A 22,344-nucleotide genomic window follows, 5' to 3' on the forward strand; every position below is an offset into this window, starting at 1 on the left:
ATTTATTAATAATAAATTAAAATGATGCATGCTTTTATACAACTTTGTAACCGCTTTATTTCTGCAAAGCTGCTTTGAGACAGCGGCCATTGTTAAAAGCTTTATACAAATAAAAATGAATGGAATTGGATCGAATTTCAAGCCGATGGTTGTGGTTGCAGTCAATTAGGACGGACAAGTCGTCCGATTCAAATCATTGCCAAATGTGTTCAAATTCATCTTGTTTTGCTGACTAAGAATTAACGTATGAAAAAGTTTAGCTTGCTAGAAGCTTCATGTCTAATTACTACAGGAAAGCAGCTAGCTAAAGTTGGGATGGTAACTGTTAAAGCCAAGGCTAATATCGAGCAGCGATGTGTGTGATCGCTTTCAGTGAGTCATTTTGTTATTTATAATTGGATAAAACTTTGTGCAAAATCATTGTGTAAAGTAACCACTATTAAAAAGAAAAAAATAAGGCTTTTTTTGGTAGCTGAAGGCTGTTTGAGCAGAAGTTTGCACAAAAACTAAAACAACTTAAGTTACAAGAGGCATAATTAATACCAAGACACAGCATGAAGGTCTACAGTAGAATAAACAGCCATGGCTGTAATATGACGTGCTCTAGAAGTGAAACCAGAAACATTTGGTTTGTACAAGGAGATGCCTATTAAACTGCCTGTAACAAACATAATAGCTGTAATCATTTCATGTTGTTTAGATAGTTTTGGCACTATGGTATTCTCTCTGTCTCTCTCTCTCTCTCTCTCTCTCTCTCTCTCTCTCTCTCTCTCTCTCTCTCAGATTCAGATCTGTTTTTTCCACCGAAATTTTGCATGTAATAGTATGAAGTATGAGTAGTATGTATAAAGACTAATGTGGAAATGCCAACCTGTTAGAAAGCAATGAAATCATTCTGACATCACATCAATATGGCTGCTCACATAATGAACAGTGAACACAGTAGCACTTCTTACATTAAAATAGGTTTTACTGTACAAGTTATGACCTCCAGCCACATTTCCAAATGATGTTGTGCAGAGCTCTAAACGAGAGACCGTATTTACTCTGAGCGAGAGAGATGGAACGTGACGCAGAGCAGATGAGACACTTCTGGAATGCATTAGCGCGTCCGCTCCTGTCTCTGTCGTTTTTTTTGCAAAGCAGAAGGCATTATTGTGCATCTGCTTGGCTTCTTGTTCTTACCTCCCATTGCATTTTAATGACTCGTCTAATAACCAACTGACGCCATGTATTGAAATCGGTCTCCGTGTTCCAGTGGCCCAATGAGGATAAAGTTCTGTTTCAGGGGAATTGTTGTTGCTGCCGTGTCTGGAATGCGAATAGGATGGCAAATATTACACACACACACACACACACACACACACACACACACACACTGAGCTGTTCAGATGTGCAACTTTGTTTGCTTTAAGTTTCCACAGCTAAGGCAGCTGGAAGGAGAGCTACTTATCATGGCAGTCACATGGCTGATGAGATTAAGTCCTCAGGTTCAGTTTATTGTCCTCCAACAGGGAACACTTCAGCTGAAAAGTTCAACACGGTGAAAGTTTCAATAATATGGAATTCCTCAGGACAAAATTCAATTTGATATTTCAGTTCTTCTTGTGAAGATAATTGAAATGATCGCTCAGTGGTTGAGATGTTGGATTTCTAATCTGAGGAGAAATCTGGTCCTGAGTTCTAATTCCAGCACCACTGAGCTGCCATTGCTGGGCCCCTGAACAAGGCCCCTTAACCCTCAATCACTGTTATATAATTGACCTCTAAGGAGGTCAACCAATTCATTGGTTTTGGTAATTAATCTGCACCGGTAGGTGATTGCTGAAACTATCGGCTATACGCAAAAAGCATTCCGATAGTTTTTCCGGGTTGTGAGGTGCAAGCGACCTCTAGAGGCGAATCACTGACCCCACGTGCTGTTTATTTGAAATGATTTATTCATTTTGGATGCAATTGTTTTTACTTATTTACTTTTTTTTATAGATTGAATGCTGTCTTATTTTCCTCAACATTTATCAATATAAGTTATATCAGGGCTGTAGCTATCGATTTTTTTGGTGCCTTGCTTTTGGTCTCCTTTGATCCAAAAGGGAAACAAAAAATAAAATAATTTTTATTCTGCAGCATCTTCTATGTGTCCTGTCCAGGGTGCTCCAGTGTACATCGAGTGGTGCATCAGTAATAATGGTCCGTGGGGAAACACAGTGCTCAGTTAAATGGACTAAACGAAGCATTGAGGCAAATTATTAAACAAATTTTTTTGTATTCGAGTTACATTTCAGCCGTAATTAATATATTTATATTCATTTCATTTAACACATTTTCATGATTCAGTACTGTTTTTTAACCAGTATCCATATTTTTTTATCTATCGGTTAACAAGTACGATCCAGTCTTGCTGTTTGTATCGGTAAAATTCTCGGTCAGCATCTAATTGAGAAAACTGTAGGCTGCTTTGGAAAAGATCATCTACCAAATGCCATACATGAACAACTTACTAAGCCGTAACAAGGAGAAAACTATTATTGCTAATGTGATTAAATCATAGTGACAATATTTTATGAGTAGAGATGAACAAGACAGGTGACTCATTTTACACATTGGTTCTCATCACACCTAAATGATTAATGCAGATCTTCTTTATATGGCTAACAGTCAGAGACCTGCCCTACAAATGTAATCTTTATTTAGTTGTCCATGATTTTTTTTTTTTCCTGGAAGCCCTAGAATGCATTAATATTGGAAGTGAGGGGAAAATGGGGAAACCCGGAAATTATTTTGGACACCAGCTCTGATTCCATGGATTTGCAGGATCTGACCCTTGGTTCAGACCCCAATAGTGAGTTGAATCTCTGCTCAGTGACCTATTTGTTTTGGCATTGACGAATTATAACAAAATTTGTGTCGATAAAGTTTGAAGCATGTTGCGCTCTGTTATTCATGTCACCGTTCCTCGGTCCTTGGGGGCTGCTGAAATCAGCCCACACGCTGTTCTCCCAGGCCTCCCGGACTGTTAAATGCTAATGTGTAGCATAATTGAAATGTGCTCTGACTTTGAATCTTGTTAATAATGGTAATCCTGTCTGCATACAGAAATAAAGAGACACGGAGGAGACGGAGAGAAGCGGGGGGAAAAATCCCTCCCTCTGCTTCGTTCCTTCACCAAGCAATCACAATACACTCGTCTGAACGATTCACTTGATAATTCATACCGCGCTCATTCATTGCTGCAAATCACGTGTCCGAGCAAACAAACGTCCCTTGAAGGACAAGGCGGAGGAGCAACGCGTTCAAATCTATTTTTCTTCGTTTGTTAAACATGTTTGCATCAAAACATTCCTGCTCGCATTTCTATACAAAGAAAATAAACGAAAACAAACTGCAAACAGGAAGGAACTACGTAGGATTGCATGATGCTAATTGGAGTTTTGTGGCGTTGGTGGATATGGTGCTCGCATTTGAACATCTGTATAAAGAGCTTTGTTTGAGTTCAGCACTTCATCGGTCTGGACATGTATGACCCCAGGAACACACACTGATTGTAGTTATGATTAGCATTTCCTGCTCCACCCTGACACTACTGGCTAATCATAGCCTGCATCTGGACAGAGGCCAGTGTGTGGTGTGTTTGTGCGTGTGCCCGAGCACATACCAACCTGTGATGCCATTTGCTCGTCATACACAGTGTCCACTCCAGAATTTATTACCATCAGGATGACGCACTTACTGATGGTAAAAAGTACATTAAGGATGGTTAAAGATGTGGTTTTTGTATCACAATGTATCATTTGTAATATATTTGCAAAAATTTGATGCGCTCTACTTTTCTTATTTAGAACATTAAGCAATCATTCGTGACCTGTATTTTCTTTGTAGATCGATTTCTCCTCGCTAAACTGTCTCTCTGTTACATAGAATACAGATTAACATGGCAGAGGCAGAGCTGCGTCTTCCTGCAGACAAACAGGAAAAGAACATCTGGTTTATTTTACATTTCTTTTTTGCACTACACAGGCATGTTTTCATACGTTAGCAGTCAGAAGGCACTTAAGTAAATTGATGATTTGCTGTCGGTCTGATCCAAAAAAATAAAAGCGAACTGCCATATTGAATTGCAGAAATTATATTTGTTCCTTTGCATCGTATCGTATTGAAATCGGATCGCACTGCATCGTAATGGGGGTGACTCGGATCGCATCGGGCAGTTCCTTCATAGGTTGTGTCGCGTTGTTGGCTACGCATCGAGATGAAAATTGGATCGGCCCCAGTTATGGAGAAACACATTCCTAACACACCTTATGGCCACTTTTACTGTTCAATTTAATCAGAACACATGCTCATTGAGATCTATCAAATTTAAAAGCTTTAGTTAATACTAATATCAAACATCAGCCTGCTCGTCACTTGGCAGTGGTTTTAATGTTATGGCTGATTGGTGTATGGATGCATGGCGGTGATTCTGTTGAAGGTATGAATGGCGTAGAATTAACTTGCATTGCCGAACGGTTTACAGGGGTCATTTTAAGCCTGTATAATATATACATACATATATTCAACAATTTGAAACAGTCTAATGATAATTTAATTGTAGTAAATTGTATGCTGTAGTAAAGTGTGTGCTGTGAACTCCTTTTTGGCCGTCATTCTCTTCAGACTAACTCCCAGTGGCGCAAGCCGCTAACACTGTTACAGTTCTGATGGTCAGCGATAATGCTTTTAATGGAAAATGTTCTTCTTTTCTTGGTTAGTAATAATTTATTTAGGGAAATATTGATTTTTTATCTTTTAGCTAAAAAATTTCCGACCCTTCACAGTGTTCGGTTGGATCATGTGAGTGGGTTTGATGTGTGTGATGGCTCCTGGAGTCCAGCAGGGGGAACTAGTTCCTTACTCATCTTTAATTCAGTGACACTTTGTTCAACTCCCATAGTGTGGTCTGAGTTTTCCTGTTTTATTTTTTCTTACTCAGATAGAAGTCCACCTGCTGTGCTGGACCCCCTACTGGTTCCTTCATCTCCAAACATTTCATTTAAATCTGATGGTTTTTTGTTTTTTTTTCTCTTTGTATGTGTTGGAATAGTAAAGCTCCAGTGCCCTCACTAAAAAAATTAATTAATTAAAAAGCAGAAATTAATTTCTATGGTAATCCCCAGAAACCTGTATTACTCACTGAGTGAATCATGCAGATCTATTTATTCATTTAATATTTTACAGGGTTATAAATGACAAGAATATAAATCATTAACACATTTTCAAGCTCTCACGTACAAACCTGCGGCGCAGACGGTTTTGAAAAAAACCTTAAGGATACCTTATTTTATTGTGTTAATTTTTTTAATAAAAAATACTGAAATTCTGTAAATTTCTATCAAATGCGACGCAGACGATGAGCAGGTTGTGCTTTAGGGGAACCTGATGAGATCATTCATATTTATGTAGAATATCAGGCACAAGAAAGATTTCATAACCACCACTGCAAAGCAACACTAAGTTTCTGAAGAAGACCCGAGCAGGAAAGTGCTAAACTAGTGTCCATTTTCAGGTACTGCAGTTTGTGGGGGTTTGTTGTTTTATTAATTGATTGTGTTTGGGTGCCGTTGTTTAACATGGAAGCATTCAAAATTCTTTTTTTTAGCCTCCATCTCACCCAAAAATCTAACGCAAGCTGAACTGAGGTGTTTATAACGGCGATCTGAATGATCTTAGCCGTTCCTAAACGTTCCGTTTCCTTTACTCTCTATCTCACATGTTTACTGAAAGGAGAAATAAGTCTGTGATCTGTGATTGAGTTATTAACATTTAGCTACACTCATCTTATTGGCATTTCAATTGTCTAGCTACTCTAACGATCCAGTTAAATGTGAAAGGCCGTGACTTTTAGAGCACCGAAATCGAACCTTCCCATGGAAACGCTCATGTGAAATGTCTCACCGAGACGTGGAAACGGTGCGTTTTTGCACGACGTGTTTCCACTGTCTAATTGTTTTCAGTGGTTTTTGAGCCGAGTGGAAACACCAGTGCTCACTGAGAAGCTTTAAGGATGTAATATCTCCAGTACTAACCAAATAATCTCTCTTTTTGTTTCATGTCCTGCTTGAACACCTGAACAGGTAAGTTTTTTTTATGGATATACTATATGTAGGCTGCAGACATTGTGTTCTTGCCTTGCTGTTTTGCATTCTTGGTTACGTTGCTAATTTGTTCTAAAAGCAGGCATATGGTACAAAATCCACACTCAGCAGAAACAGTTTGCTACTTCTTTCCAAGCTTTATTTTTCCTCCTAACGTCTCTCTGTACACGTAAGAAGATACAGTCACAGGTGTTTTTTGTATGCGTGTGTTTTGTATGTGGTGATAATCCTGATGTGATGAGATCAGTGAATGAGTACGGGACAGTAATAATCATGACTGTGTAACAGCCACTTTTGTAACCTTAAATTGTGAAGTAAACCACAGCAGCTTTCAGCCTCGGGGCTCGACTCCCTCTGCCTCAGGGCTGCCTTAAGGCTCGACTTCCTCTGCCTCATGACTTGGCTCCCATAATTTTTATGACTGGTCTCCCTTTACCTCCTCACTCGACTTCCTCAGCCTCATTACTGGTCTCACTTAGCCTAACGACTGGTCTCCCTCGGCCTCATGACTCGACTCCCTCAGTCTTATGACTGGTCTTCCTCAGTCTCATGACTCGACTCCCTCAGTCTTACGACTGGTCTCCATCAGCCCCTTGGCTCAACTTCCTCAGGACTCTAATCCATCAGAGTTAGGACTCAACTTTAGCAGCCTCAGTGCTCGTTTCTCGACTCCCTCAACCCTAATGACTTGACACCCTCAGCCTGATGGCATGATGTCATCAGCCTCAGTGCTCAACTATTGATTCTCTCAGCCTCGGGACTCGACTCCCTCAGTCTCAGGACTTGACTCCCTCAGTCTAGGGACTCAATTCCCTCAACCCCAGGACATCGACTCCCTTACTCTCGGGGCTCGACTCCCTCTGCCTCAGAAATCTACTGCCTCTGCCTCAGAGCTTGACTCTTGACTTCCTCAGTCTCAGAGATTGACTCCCTCAGCTTCAGGACTCCTCATCTTCAAGACTCGACTCCCTCAGTCCTAGAATTCGACTCCTCATCCTTAGTATTCGACTCTCTGAGCCTCAGGATTTGACTCCCTCAGTTTTGACACCCTGACATGTTTTATGCCGATTCCCCTTTGGCACTTGTGTCAGTGAAGAACAGCGAGGCACTAGGGGTGTGTGTTCTTTTGTCACAGTGTGCTGCCCTTTGCCAACAGCATGTGCATGTGCGTGTGTCTGTGTGTGCAATAGAGACAGATGGTAGCCATGGCAACTAGACTGAGGTAGTGTAGAGATGGCATTGATGGTTGTGGTCCATAATTTTCTCTCTCTCTCTCTCTCTCTCTCTCTCTCTCTCTCTCTCTCTCTCTGTCTTCAGCAATGACTGTCAGTTTTATAATTTCTTATTTATAACTGTATTCTTGCTAGAATTGTATATGCATGTTAACATTAGACACAATCAAATAGCTAAGTGACATAAAATGGTTTATGTTTCAACTCCTCCTCTGAGATGAGATAAATGCTGATGTATGCAGAAATTCTGAAACGTTTGATATTTAATCGAAGTCACAAAGTAATAGGAGTTTGTATTCTCCTGAGTTAATGCATTTATTGTCAAATCAAACCCAGATCTTCTGGAATAAGACTCCTTGTTGATAAACTTCATGGTTTATATTTAGGAGTCTCAAACACCTGCACCCAGGACCACCATGGGCCACTTGTATAAAGTATTTTTATGCCCCTGTACTGGACATAGACCATATGATCATGCTGTTTCTTCTACGTGGTAAAAAAAATAAAAAAGGTAATGGTCCAATGCAAAGTTGCTTCTTGGAATGAAATGCAATTTTTTATATCAAATAATACAATAATCTAAACATTGTTTTAATGTACTTTTTCTGAATGAGTGCCAGAAACCTGCTGGATGTGGAGTTTTTTAAGAGAATGAGTACACTGAAGCTAATATAAATTCAGCTCTATCTAGTTTTTCTTGTGCATCTTTACCCTAGTGGAAGAGTAACATTTATGTCCGAGGCTTGTTTTTCTGGTTGGATTGTTTTCTCCCTGTAAGAAAGAAGCAGTGTCTCCAATCATCAATAAAAATCCATTATAAGAGAGAAAAATGCTGACTTTTTGCTAGAAAAGTGCCCACTTTCACTTCCTGTCTTTATCCATCAATCTCTCACAATCAACTTAAATAGTAATACATTCGTTTGGCTTTGCGTTTGAAAGCAGGGTTTCAATTATCCATTTTATTTCATTTTTTTGTTCTGTATTTTTTCTTTCATTCCTTGATTTGGTTATCTGAACACTCTCTTATATTTCGTTCTTTGTTTCTCTCAGTTCATCGGTTGTTTTTGTAACTTTTGTGTTCTTCGTTTTTTTTTTTTTGTTTGTTTTTTTTTCCCTTTATTCAGAACATCTTTACACCATTCATGCAGTTATCTAATCAGCCAATCATGTGACTGCAGCATTGCATCAAATCCAGCAGCAGCTTCAGTTAGTGTACACCACAACCACGAAGATGGGAAAATGATCTCTGTGACTGTGGAATAATTGTTAGGATCAGAAACTGCTGATCTCCATGTATTTTCTTGTAATTGTTGCAGGCTCACCAACACATAATAGATAAAACCTAAAAGAAATGTAGGCCTGGACTAATTAATCTGGATTATTTGGGCACCAAAGGCACAAATCCATGAACTCAACAATGAACTCAACAGTCCAGACTGGTGGAGGTGGTGTAATGATGCAAGGAAATTTTTTTTTTCTCCGCTTTGGCTTGTAATTCCACACACGGATCAAAGGCCACAGACTCGTTTGAGTATTTGGTGAACATGCGCATCCCTTGATAGCCACAGCATGATTACAATTAGTTATATTGTTTTATATTCCAATGGAAAGCATTTACAGCTGCATGTTTTATCTTGTTAATACCACAGGAAATCATATTGTTGAACAAATGGTGGCTGCTGGAATTGGATTTGAAAACTTTTAAATGGAAATGGCAGAACAGAGCATTTAAAATTCATATAGAGAATGTTTTTTGTCCTCAAAAAATAACATTACAAAATGTTAAAATCAATAAAGTTGCTTATTATTAAACAAACAGGTCATAGTGATGTTTTTCCACACAAGAATAAAATATATTAAAGAAAAAATAAAGAAAAACAAGAGGCAGAAAACCCAAAAGGGCTTAATTAAAGCCCCCACTTAAACAATAAAGAAAACAAAAACAACTAATAATAAAAATAAAAATGATAACAAATATGTACGTGTAAATGATTGGAATTTAATTACTTGTCAAACACACAAGAGTAAGGATTCCAAAAACAAATAAAATACAAAGTGCATATCAAAAAGGGGGAAAAATTACAACGCAGCACTCAGATGACCCTAAAGACCCTCTATACATCTTTTATGGCATGTTAAAGAACTTTTTTTTTCTTTTTTCTTTTTTTTGCAAGATGGGATAAATCATTCCATTATTTAGAAACCCAAAACCGTATCAAATATTGACCTCTGCAGGTGAGACTTTCAGATTGACGAGTCATGTGACAGTGAACCTGTTAATTTGCTTTAAAGAACATTTGAAATTGCTCTGGAATGAAAACCTCACTCAAATCTATTTTATACCTGAAAACCAATAGAAAGGACTTGAAGTTTTCGAAATGAAGAAGCAGATGAAGTCTATGCATTCGATCGGGACTTTATTACAACATGTTATTGTTATTGTTTCATTACTGTAGTTATTCTGTCCATCTTTCCATCTTTCCGCTCTGTTTCTTGTACAAACCAATGGCCTGGTTAGTTTCACAAAGTCCATTACTTTAGGATGGTTAAAAAAACAAACAAAGCAGGACACACATGCATCATTATATTTACCAGGGCATCATTATATTTACCAGGACATCATAAGCAGTCACAGATTTGTAAGATGGATGGTGTGATGAGGTGGGACGCGGTTTGAACAGTGTGGGCAGGAAGCTGTGTGTCGGTGACTGAGGTATTGCTGGTAACCTCACTCGTCTGGCTGTGTATTAACCCGAGTAGTGTGTTCTGGGCATGCTCAGATCGAGCCTCTCGCCACCGAGACGCATGCGAGATGGAGCTCAGAGAAGAAGCAGCAGCATCATTTCTACCACTTCTTCAATGTGTGAGTCTCTCTCCCTCCTTCTATCTCCCCCTCTCTCTCTCTCTCTCTCCATTCTCTGTGTCTCTTTATGCTGCTGTTTTGTTTGCGGGAGATAAAGTGTGGCAGATGCGCGTTGTGTCCGTGCAGAATGAATAGACGTGGCGGCGCAGACGGAGCGCAGGCTAATTTTGATGCGCACATTCACGTGCACACGCAGATAAAAAGAAACGCTCCTGTTTTTTTTATTTCTCTCTTTCTCTCCTTGGTTTGATGGAGCACACACACTGAGCTCTGCTAATTGAATTTGAGTGGATTTTTTTCAGTATTGCTTTTTGATGCTGTTTTTATTATTATGAGGAGGAATGTTGAGGATCCTCAGAAGGATGCGTCTGCTTTTTTTTTTTTTTAAGAATGGAATCTGTATCCACATTTCGTTCTTATTTATTGACAAAGAAAAGGAGAGTTTTCTTTGTCAATACTGATTTATCGTTGTACTGTAGATAAACCCTTGTGCCTGTCCTGTGTCTCGTGACGCTTGTGCCAGACGAGGTTTTCTTTCTCTGTTCTACACTGCATGCCTAAACTCTTGTACATGAGCACTCTTTTACATAAACACACTTCCATGCAGGTATATACACTCCCACACACACACACGCTTGCAAACTGCTGATGTGTGATCAGCCCCTACAGGAAGCTATATGTAGGACAACACACAGTATAAGGCCAGGAGGCTGTTATATAACTGTCATCTTCACTTCAGCCTGAGATGAACAATCTCTCAGCATATCCTGATCATCAAAATCTCTTCATTGGGTTCGTTACGTATTCATTCAGTACAGTCGCTTCAACACGGGTGGAAATGTTTGTTGATGAGGCGAGTCAGAGGAGAGGACGTAACTTAGAAAGCCACTCTTTAACAACATGGTGCGCTGAAAAGCATTCCACCTGTTAAACCTTGAGAATAGCACATCACATCAGGTTTCACTGATTTCAGCTAAGAACAGCAAACTGAGGCTACAGTGGGCAACAATACAAGGACAAGAGTGATGGTGAGATCCACTGGTGCATCTGCAAAAAATGTTGCATTGATTTTAATTGTCGACGCATCATTTTAAACAGATGTGCATGGGTAAAAAGCTATTTATTTATATATAATTATGAGTAGATGAGCAACACTTTTATTATTTAGAAAGTGACCAATAATCTGTGACCAATATTTGATATGTAGATTGATTTCTTTTCTCTCAGCACCACCGCTGCTACGTGAATATGACGTATCGCAACACTACGGAGGCCGAGGCGCGTCCTAAGAGTCACATAGAATACAGATTAACATGGCAGAGGCAGTTTTGCACTACAAATGTCTGTTTGTGAAAGGAGCCATAGGTATCAGTACCATATTGGCCTTAGTTAAGGCTCTCATTTACAAGAGTTCCATTTCAGCAGCCTTTTTATTATATGTTCTTAAGGGACAATACTATAGAAAAAAACTTGGATATATTTCAGTAGTCAATGTGCAGTTTGTATATCAGTACAGATTTACTGTCCTCTAAAAATAACTCGATATATAGTCATTATTGTCTAAATAACTGGCAACAAAAGTGAGTACACCCTAAGTGTCCAAAGTGTCAATATTTAGTGTGAGCAGCACTGTTATTCAGCACTGCTTTAATCCTCCTGGGCATAGAATTCACCAGAGCTTGACACGGTTGTTGCCTGGATCCTCTTCCACTCCTCCACAATGACAACATGGAGCTGCTGGATGTTAGACACATGGCGCTTCTTCACCTTCCACTTGAGGGTGCCCCACAGGTGCTCAATAGGGTCCAGGTCTGGAGACATACCTGGCCACTCCTTCACCTTCCGCTTCCTCAGCAAGTCGGTCATCTTGGCGGTGTGTTTGCGTTATTATTTTGAAAACTGACGATCGGCCCAGTTTCTAAATCGATGGGAACATGTTCTGCTTCAGAGTGTTACAGTACATTTTGGAATCCATGTTTCCATCAGTGAACCGCAGTTCCCCAGTACCAGCAGCACTCATGCGGCCCCAGACCATAATGCTGCCACCACCACCTGACTGTAGGAGAGACACCATTTTCTTGGTGCTTCTCACCAGGATGTCACCACACGTGCTGGACTCCATCTGAGCCATAAAAAATTGATCCTAGTCTCAGCAGAACACAGGACCTCGTTCCAGTAATTCATGCTCTTGGGTTGACTTCAGCAAACTGTTTTCTCGTGAGCCAGCTTCAGAATGGGACGATGGCCATGCAAACGGACTTATTGCAGTGTCTGACAAGCGGACCTGCCGCTTCTGCAACATCTAAAGCAATGCTGGCAGCACTCATGATCCTCTTATAGCCCAGACCGTCTTTGTGGAGCACAACTATTCTAATTCTTAAATCCTCAGACAGTCTTTACAATGAAGTGCCATGTTGAACATCCAGTGGTCAGTATGAGGGAATTTTATTCAAAGCACCAAATTTTAACTGCTTTAATACAAGATACACAAATGTGTACGGTCCTGTCAAGCAGACAAAAACATCAACATGATGAATAGGACGTGTGGCTTTACACGGTTACACGACGTGCAGCTGTGATCACTTAGAGTGTACTCACTTTTGCCAGCTCTTTTGACAATAATAGCTGTATGTTGAGTTATTTTTAGAGGACAGTAAATCTGTACTGCTACACAAACTGCACACTGACTAAAATATATCTAAGTTTCATTTCTTTGGTATTGTGCCTTGAGAAGATTTACTGCAATGGGTGCTGGAATGTGAGCGGTGTACTTACTTTTGTGTTTAGCGTTCATTATATGTTTATGCTTTTAAAACTGATATTTGGAATGAGTAATATTTCTGTAAAGCCGTTTTGTGACTGTTTTTTGTTCAGTTTTACACCAATATAAATCCAACATCCTGTTCGCCTTTACAGGCTGGATTTACTGTAACACGAGCGGCGAGCTTGACAAGCCTATCGCAGACCCACACAGCATCTCATAAAGCTTGTGAGTTGCATAAGTGTCCCTTACTCTGAGCTGAAGCCATGCTGCGTGTGGACCCTATGGAAACAAATACATTTTTAAAGACTGCGAGTGAGCCATCTGGGTCAGGACATAAAGCTTCATGTGTTGCTTATAGACAGACAGAATTAGACCATTGAGGAGACTCTTTGTGGGTTTGGTCTTTCAGATTGTAGTGTTTCAGCAGGGTTTACAGCAGACCTGGATAGAGGATGCACTAAAAGTGTGCCAGTGGCTGTCACTTTATGATGAATGAATTCCAAACCACCTGCAGTTTGTAGGCTGCGCCTCATATCTATCTAAATACTGTGATTGGAGCCTGAGGGAACTGCTTAGAAACACAGAGACCAAAACATCTTCTGGTTTTTAATTTAGATCAGAAGCTTGTTGTTGTTGTTCAGATTGGAAGCTTTCCAACCTCAAATTGTCCCCAAGCTTCAGCTTTTTTTTTCCTTCTTAGTATTTGATGTGGTGTTTCTTTTTTTTTTTTTTTTTTTCTTTCATTTTTTTTTTTTGAAGGATCTGTTCATACACCTTGAAAATGATTATGAACTGAAATGTAGTGTGAACAAACCTGGACTTGATCTCACCACACCGTACACCTTAAAACCCTGGTGTACTCAAATCAGGTTCTGCTGTAATCTGTTCTGGCATTGTGACATGTTCAGCCAGTTCATCTTTATGTGGTTTTTTGATGTTCTTGATAAATAGAATTTATTTTTTCTGAAATGAATTGAAACACTTTGTCTTCTGTCCTTTATTGTTGTGCTCCATTTTGTTCTGCCGTCGAGGGTTTGAGTCTATTAGCGCTCCGTGTCCTAAAAAGCCCCAGTAGGCCATGGAATGAGATGGAGAACAGCAGGAGTCTCTTCCCCAGGCTCATTATTGAGCAACTCCTTGGGATTCGTGACGCTCTTAAAACCTAGGAGGCTCAATTCGAGTTCTTGAGACTTGTCCAAGGGAGTACAAGTGCAATAAATTCTCTTATTTTTGCATTATGCCCTGATCAGTACTCATGTAAGATCAGTCATCGATAAAGAAGGTACGAGCTGAGATGCACATCGTTGTAACTGTATTTTTGGTGTGTGTTTACTTGAGAATGATTGAAGTTATGTGTACTCCAACTCACTTTTTTACTTTTAACATTTTTTCCCCATCATCTTTCATTCAGGACATGCAGAACATCTTTTAAATATGCTCAGCTTAGCTTCTTTCAGTTTACTGTCAAGTCAGTAATCAGCACCATGCTGGAGTATTTGCCAGTGTAGATCAAAGATCCTGATTTCCATTTCACTGTAACTGAAACTGCTGTATCTGTTTGAAATGTGTTTATCTAATCAGGAGTCATGTGACATGTTCTTAACATGCCTGGACAGAAAGCAGCAGTGTTATCGTGATGTTAAAAATAATACATAAGCATAGCAATTTTTTTTGCATAAACCTTCCTTATACAAAAGCCACAAGTCAACCTGTTTTTCTAGTTCATGTTTCTTAGATAATCGTTTTGAGGCGCCACAATGCACCAGGGCAGGGCAGGGCAGGGCAGGGCAGGGCAGAGGAATAAATTAATTGTGATCTTTACAAAGTTATACTACACTATATGCGATTACTTGTTTTTTTACCAATATACAGACAATTCATTTAACGTTCTGTCCATGGTACCAGGATCTGTTGAATACCGGATTGTAGTTGGCCGGAGGGAAGGTGGAAGTTCAGAGAGTTAAGACATTATCTAATGATCTGAGGAAGCTAAATGGGGGATTATTGCATGTGTATAACTTATTTGGAGAAAATAGTGATTTTGAAAAAGATCAATTTGACAAACTGAAAAATGGGAATATACACGTGGACAAAATTGATGGTACGCTTCGGTCAATGAAAGAAAAACTCCCAATGGTCACAGAAAAAACTTTAATCTGACAAAAGTAAATATAAATAAAAATTCTATGAATGTTAACCAATGAAAGTCACAAAGTAACAAAAATGGTACAGAAGTTAACATCAAAAAGTCATTATTTGTACAGACGCAGCACAGCCTAAGACTAGCTGTGTTGGAAAAGGGCAGAAAATTTCGAGTTAAAAACCTACCAGGAATTTATGGGAGTTAACGGGAATCTACGGGAATTAATTGTACGTTTGGAAAAAATTCATATCTACGGTTTTATTTACATGTTTGGTCATAAGCTGACATGCATGCAAACTATTACAGATAAAAAAAAAAATACATTTTTGACTGATTTAATTATTAGTTAAATTTTGTTGCCAGTAGTTTACACACAAAGCAAGAAATGTAAAATATAAACATATTTCTGTAATTTACATTAAAACTCACCAAGATGAACATTTTTGACATTATTTTGTGCAGCATTAATTCCCAGATAATTCCCAGTCTTGAAAATGTCTGGAATTTTTCAACCCTTTTCAACCCTTTCAAATATATATATATATATATATATATTTTTTTTTCCAAAATTCCCATAAATTCCTGGTAAGGTTCCAACTTTTAATATTTTATAATTCCCCATAGGAAGTTCCCATGGAAAGGAAACACCTTTATCTCCCCTCCACAGACACACATTTTATCTCTCTCTCTTTATTAAAACGTTCAAATAAAAGTCATCTTATGGCACAACGTTGTCTCTCAGTATGATTTCAAGCATCAGAATAGATCTGAATAAAGTGTTATTTGTATCTATTCTGATCTATTCTGATCAACTGCATTAATTTGTCAATTCTGATGAGTGACCGTGGTATAAGTGGGATAATCGAATTAGGTGTGAGGCCTTTCACCATTTTAATGCACTCTGCTTCACCTAGAGCTGTTTTTTACCTCCACATTGTGTTAAAATCCTGCAACTCACCTCACCCTGGTTTACCCCAGAGTTCATCTACAGTGAAATCAAGTCATTTGCATGGTCTGTGTTCGTGTATCAGTATTGTCTCGGTGTTTAACTTGGTTCTAGCCAACCTGAACACCAAGAAAAGAAATGACTAATGTGTACGATGCAGTTCAGCTGAAATGGAAAAAGGAGAAGAATAAAGCCTCAGGCTGAGACGTCAAAAAACGAGGTTATCTCAAATAATTGCTTGGTTTGGAAATGTATTTATTACTTCTATCATTATATTCAAAAGGCTCATTTGCACCAGGTACCACTTGCATGAACAGGATTTGTTGTTTAAACAGCTCCATGAAAAATCTCCATAAATTGCTGTTCGCTCTGAGCCATGCGTTTAGTTCACAAGAGCATTTCCTTAGGAATCGTGATTTTATATTCAAGGCTTTTAACAGCATAACTTTTTAAAGAGATCTATTAATACATCAAACTCAAGTCCAAATTAAAATCTAATCAAGCCCTGACAGATGAATCATCTTCTGTTGTTGTCTTTTTCCCTCTCAAAGGAAAGGCCTCCATTATTCATTCTCTTTTCCCAGAGCTCATCATGAATCATAGGTTTGCCTTGTGATAGTCTGACGTTTCAGTACAGTGCAGAGTGAGAAATTTTCCACTCCAAATATTTGCAAAGAAAACTGTATTTAAGATAATCAGTACTATAGTTGTATAAGTTTTATAGAGGAGACTCGCTGGAATATAAACTGACTACTACAGATACATGTGGGTTTTTTTTTACCGATCAGTGCAGATGCTCCGAGTTATGATTTTTCGATAGTTATACTTATTGCTGGTCTTAATAACTAAAAAATTCATTCGTCGCACATGGTATTATTAGAATTATACATTTACACAATGTTAAATATTTATACTTTCAAGATTTTGAGTATAAAGACAAACAATTTAGATTCATAAGGCTAAAATATTACAAGAACAAAGTTTTTAGTGTACAATTATTTTACACTACTATTATTATTATGATTATTATTATTATGATGATTATTATTATTATTATGATTATTTTTGGTTAGATAAGTGCATTTCACAATCCAAATGCTGATGACATCACAGTGTTGGATCAGTCTGTTCTACCCGTTAAGGCTCTCGAGCATCTGAATCTCCAGAAGCTCCAGAAAAGAAAGGTGGTGACTGACTTGCCTTCTCCTACTGACCACCAGGAGCCATAAAAAGTGGGCCGTTTTTAATTCTCAGAAAACCTCTTGCTTGGCGCCACCTACAGAACCGTCTCCCTGCGTCATCACGGAGTCGCGAGTTCATGTGTAATCTGACAGCTCTAAAACTGGGCCGAGAAAACAACTGATGAGAATGCTGTGCTCTGCCTAGAAAAATATTGGCATGGGACTGAAAATTCCCAAAAGGCATGAGAAAGTTTCAAATGCTGGCCAGCTTCGTCTGATCGTCGATGACAAACACAACGTAAGGTTTTAAACGTAATGTGTACACAACCAGTGAAAAGATTGTAACACCAGAAACGCCGTTCCATGCATCATGCTGAGTACAGTTTTAAGGACTGCATGAAAACCATGGCAGGCTTGGAGAGTGTGAATCATGCCTTATGCTCTCCGAGAGGTATGAGCGAGCTGCTCTGTGTGGGCGTTGGAGAGGAGAAAGGACGATGCGTGGCCCACTCAAACTGAAACTGGACATCCGAAAGCTGTGGCATGAGAGTCACCTATACAAGCGCACCTACGCAGCTACCAGAAACATACAAATCTCTGAGTTTTTTCATCTCTAGCCTTGAGATTATAATATAAGAAACTTACCAAAATGTTTCAAATAGTTACCACAACGTGCCTGAATTCCTTGAATCTGATTGGTCAGATAGTAAAAGTGATCGGCATAAAAGTTAATGATGGCTGTGATGCATCGATAAAAAAAAAAAAAAGACGTGTGCATCAGATACAAGTTAAGATTTGTTTCAGGATGCCTTGTTTTTAACTTATTTGCATCAGTCAAAACCAATTTATTTATATATAGTGTATAAATATAATGCCCTATACTTTTATTTATAAAATTTGCAATAATTTGTGAACAATATTTGATATGTAGATTGATTTCTCGTCGCTAAACTGTTTCTCCAGTGCATTCTCTCAGCACCACCGCTGCTACGTGAATGACGTATCGCAGCACTACGGAGGCCGAGGCGTGTCCTGAGAGTCACATAAAATACAGATTAACATGGCAGAGGCAGAGCTGCATCTTCCTGCAGACACAACAGGGAAAGAACATCTGTTTTTATTTCAGCTTTATTGGTGGTCTAGTGGTTAGGATGCGGCGCTCTCACCGCTGCGGCCCGGGTTCGATCCTCGGTCAAGGAACCAACCCCAGCCACTCTTAGTGCCGGGATGGGGAGAGTTGCGTTAGGAAGGCATCCAGCGTAAAAACGTGCCAAATCAAACATGCGGATGATCCGCTGTGGCGACCCCTAATGGGAGAAGCCGAAAGAAAGTTATTATTTTTGCACTACTAAGGCCTGTTTGTGAAAGGGGCCAGACGTTACAAGTCAGACAGCATTAAAGTTAATTCATGATTTGTTGTCCGTCAAAAAGAAAGAAATTAAAGCGAACTCTCTAACATATTGAACTGCATTGAAAAGCATAATATTTTTTAATTGCATTGTACTGCATTGAATGGCATTGAGACAGGGGATAGGGAGAGGAACTGGCTGATGACTGGGGAGGTGAGGGAGGGTAATAGAGGGAGAGACAGAACAAACGAAAGAGACTGTTTATTGTGGCCACTCTATGAAGAGTGCAGTATGTCTGCCATTATTAAATGTAATTGCTGCAGTAAAATAACACACTCCAAAATCCACTTCATGGTGGTAAAGTAACTCTGCATCGTTCCACATCATTACAGCATTGAATAGTTTTTTATCTGCCTGTCGATCCTATTACATCCTTACTAATCTCCTGCTAGAGCACACTAGTTAAGTGCACTCTGTTCTTTGCCATCACCAGGCCAAACTACTGACAAAGCAGTTTAAGTCAATAGAATGCTGCAATTGGCAGATTTGGATCCAAACCTCTGCTTTGACCCAACCACCAAGAGATCAGACTGATCGATTGGATAAATGTATTGAGGTGATAAAATAATACTTTCAAACCTTTTAACTTTCCTGTGGTTACATTCTTTTGAAAGGCAAATGAACCTTATCAATAGTTTATGGTGTGAAAGATGCCAGATCAGGTCAGGACAATTAATTATAACTATTAGATTTATTATCAGTATACTAAGCCAGTTTTTTTTTTTTTATTCTTCGGTTGTGCTGAAAACAGACTCATACATTGTGTCGCAGAGCTGTTTCATGCACCAGACTTGACCTACTCTTGGTTTGCTACTCCACCTCACTCTTCTTGACAAGCACACAAACAAATCAATAATAACTATATGTGGAATTCTTCAGCTTACGCTTTCTCCTCGTTTCATGTAGTAAAAACATTATTTGTGAGAGCACAAGCACTGGAACAAGATCTACAGTAAAACTGAGACATTATACAAAAATAGTTTTGCAATGGTTTGCAAACCCCTGTTTTATTCCCAATACAACATAGAAAACATATCAGATGTATAAAATGTACTATTTTAATGGGAAATTTTGGCATCGATAGCTGCACCACGGCTCAAACATCGCTGGCAAGTAAGTGTTCATGAAAACAAAACAACAGACATGACTGGGCATTACATTGGTCCGAGTTTCTCAGAGTTACGGATGGGCAACGCTTTACCAGTCTGTTAATGTGGAAGATTTTCAGAATAATGAACATAAAATTGTGATTCTTATTATCAACAGTAAATAATATCATCAAAAGATCCTACAATCTAGAGAAAATAGTTTCTCTGGGATCTTCAGGCCCTCAGGTGGAATTGCATTAAAAAACAGGCATGATTCCGTAATGAAAATCACTGCATGGGCTTATAAACCCCTCCAGAAATGATTGTCTGTGAACACAGTTTGCCAGGCCATGAACAAATGCAGGTTAAACCTCTATCATGCAAAGGAGAATCCATACGTGAACATGATTCAGAGAAGAAATGGTCTTATCTGGGGTGAAGCGCATTTAAAATGGACTGAGGCAACGTTAACTGCCACATTCTTCGGACTAAAGACGATAGGGACCATTAGGCTTATCATCAGTGTTCAGTTCAAAGGCCTAATTGTATGGTGGTGCATTAGTGCTTATGAAATGGAAGTCTTTCACATCTGGAAAGTTATCATCAATGCTGAAAGGTAGATGCTGCTTCTATCTAGAAAAAAAAAAGTTTTATATTGCATAATCATTGTTAGAGTGCAGATTATCAAAATTTCTAATTGCTTAATATTTTAATACTTTTTTTAATATTAAGAAAATCTATTTAAAACAATGTTAATGTTAATGCGTTTAGTATTTAAATATTCACCTGTCACTCTCCTATTTAGTTACAATTTTAAACATTAAGTCGAGGTGAAGCAGCCACCCGTGCTTGATTTTCATTCAGAAAATAATTGTTTACACAACATATTTTTTCATCAATTAGTTTGACTGCTCTGTTCAATGACTGAAAACCGACTTGAAAATAATAATCGTGATCAGATTTTAAATCACAACCTCGCCTTTAATAGTCTTTTGCCAGATCGTACTTCCCTGCTATAAACATGATCTATCTCACTACAATTTATGTTCTTAAATCAATTATAATGTGACTTTTTCTTTTTATACAAGATTTCATGTTTTGCTCTTCTTTATGATTTAGTATATGGTTTGAACATTTAATTCCCAATGCAGCAGATACATTTTTTGCTTCAGACAAGCAACAATGCAAACAGACCCATTTTCTTTAGCTGCATTTCTTATTGCTGTTGCATTAATGTCCTGTTTTCATTGCAGTTCCATTCCAAAAATCTGGTCGATCCTGCTCAGTTTGTCTGCCACCTGGTGGCAGAGTCAAGAAATGCTTTAAACTATCAGACCTTATAGTAAGATGGATAAATGTTAGACAGTGTGTGTGTGTGTGTGTGTGTGTGTGTGTGTGTGTGTGTGTGTGTGTGTGTGTGTGTGTGTGATATGAAGGTAACCAGAAATGTACGGTCAGGTGGCCTTCAGTTGTAAATAGAGGTCGACCGATATGTTTTTTTTTCTGGCAGATGCCAATATTTAGAAATCAGTGCAGCCGGTGATTTTTGATAGCGCTTTTTTTGGCCGAATGTGTTTTTTCCCCTCTTCATGTCATACAATCTAACAGTTAATTGATAAGACGTGATACAGAAAATTGCTTCAATTAAACTTTTATTGAACACAAGCCTCACCAATCAGTGCACTGTTTTTGGTACCATATCTTACAGAATGTAATAATCGACCTAGTTTGCAGCACAATCAGCCGATGCCGATGAATAAAACCTTTGCTTGCAAATAAAGCAGTGTTTACAGAGCAGTGAGGGAGGAGGCTGATTTCCACACTTTACGTTTACGGTTCTGAAGCTGCAGTTTATTTCAATGTACAGAATATCGCTAGTCAACACAGTAAAGGTGTACTCGGTATGTAAAAGGAACTGTGTTTATTTTTACGTGAAATACGTCAGCTTCCGCTTTCATGCTCACAGACGGGCTTCAGCTAACAGTGGTTTGGTGCAGCTCTCAGATCTGAAGTGAAAAACAGGAGTGTGTGCTACAGTGCTGCACTATTGTACACACTCCATTTTCTCTCTCTCTCTCTCTCTCTCTGATGTGCCTTTTTGAGAACTTGCTTTGCTCAGATGTGTGTATGAGGGACATCACAAGCGCAGGTTGTGTAATTGTGATGTTACACAATAGCTGAATAAATATATAGAGAGTGAAGCGAATGAGCAGAATCGAAATGAAGCAATGGATCCTCTGACATCATCCTTAGACAAAGTGTGGAGTGTAAACCACACAAATTGATTGATTGACAGCAGCTTTGTGTAACATTACACTCCTGTACAGTGGTTTAAATGTAGAAGCTTTGGTAGGAAGGTTGTGAATTCAGATCCCAGCACCACCGTCTTTCCTCTGCTGGGGCCATGAGCAGGACTCTGATCCCTCAACTGCTCAGGTGTGTAAATGAGATCATTGGATAATGACATCGGCCAAATGCCATAAATGTAAATGTAGATTATTGGGGTTTCACAGTTTCCAGGTTATTTCAACTACAATCAAGAAAAATGTCATTATAAAAACCTTTTCATCATTAATAATAATAG

At 38.8% G+C, this 22,344-nt stretch overlaps 1 protein-coding gene across 15 annotated transcripts in view; it reads left to right on the forward strand.

Moving 5' to 3' along the window:
* Positions 1–22,344, forward strand: part of plekha5 (pleckstrin homology domain containing, family A member 5) — a 123,030-nt gene that overhangs the window by 48,330 nt on the left and 52,356 nt on the right. The window contains exon 4 of one of the 15 annotated variants that reach the window (XM_046873388.1): positions 7,753–7,927. The exons of 13 other annotated variants lie outside the window; for them this stretch is intronic. In XM_046873388.1, coding sequence (XP_046729344.1) covers positions 7,753–7,912 — 160 coding nt within the window. In that variant the 3' untranslated portion in view covers positions 7,913–7,927. Of the gene's footprint in view, positions 1–7,752; positions 7,928–10,156; positions 10,230–22,344 lie in introns of those variants that run through there. One more of the 15 variants, XM_046873382.1, reaches the window with a different exon arrangement.

This window comes from Silurus meridionalis, chromosome 18 (assembly GCF_014805685.1).
Source record: "Silurus meridionalis isolate SWU-2019-XX chromosome 18, ASM1480568v1, whole genome shotgun sequence".
NCBI lineage: Eukaryota > Metazoa > Chordata > Actinopteri > Siluriformes > Siluridae > Silurus > Silurus meridionalis.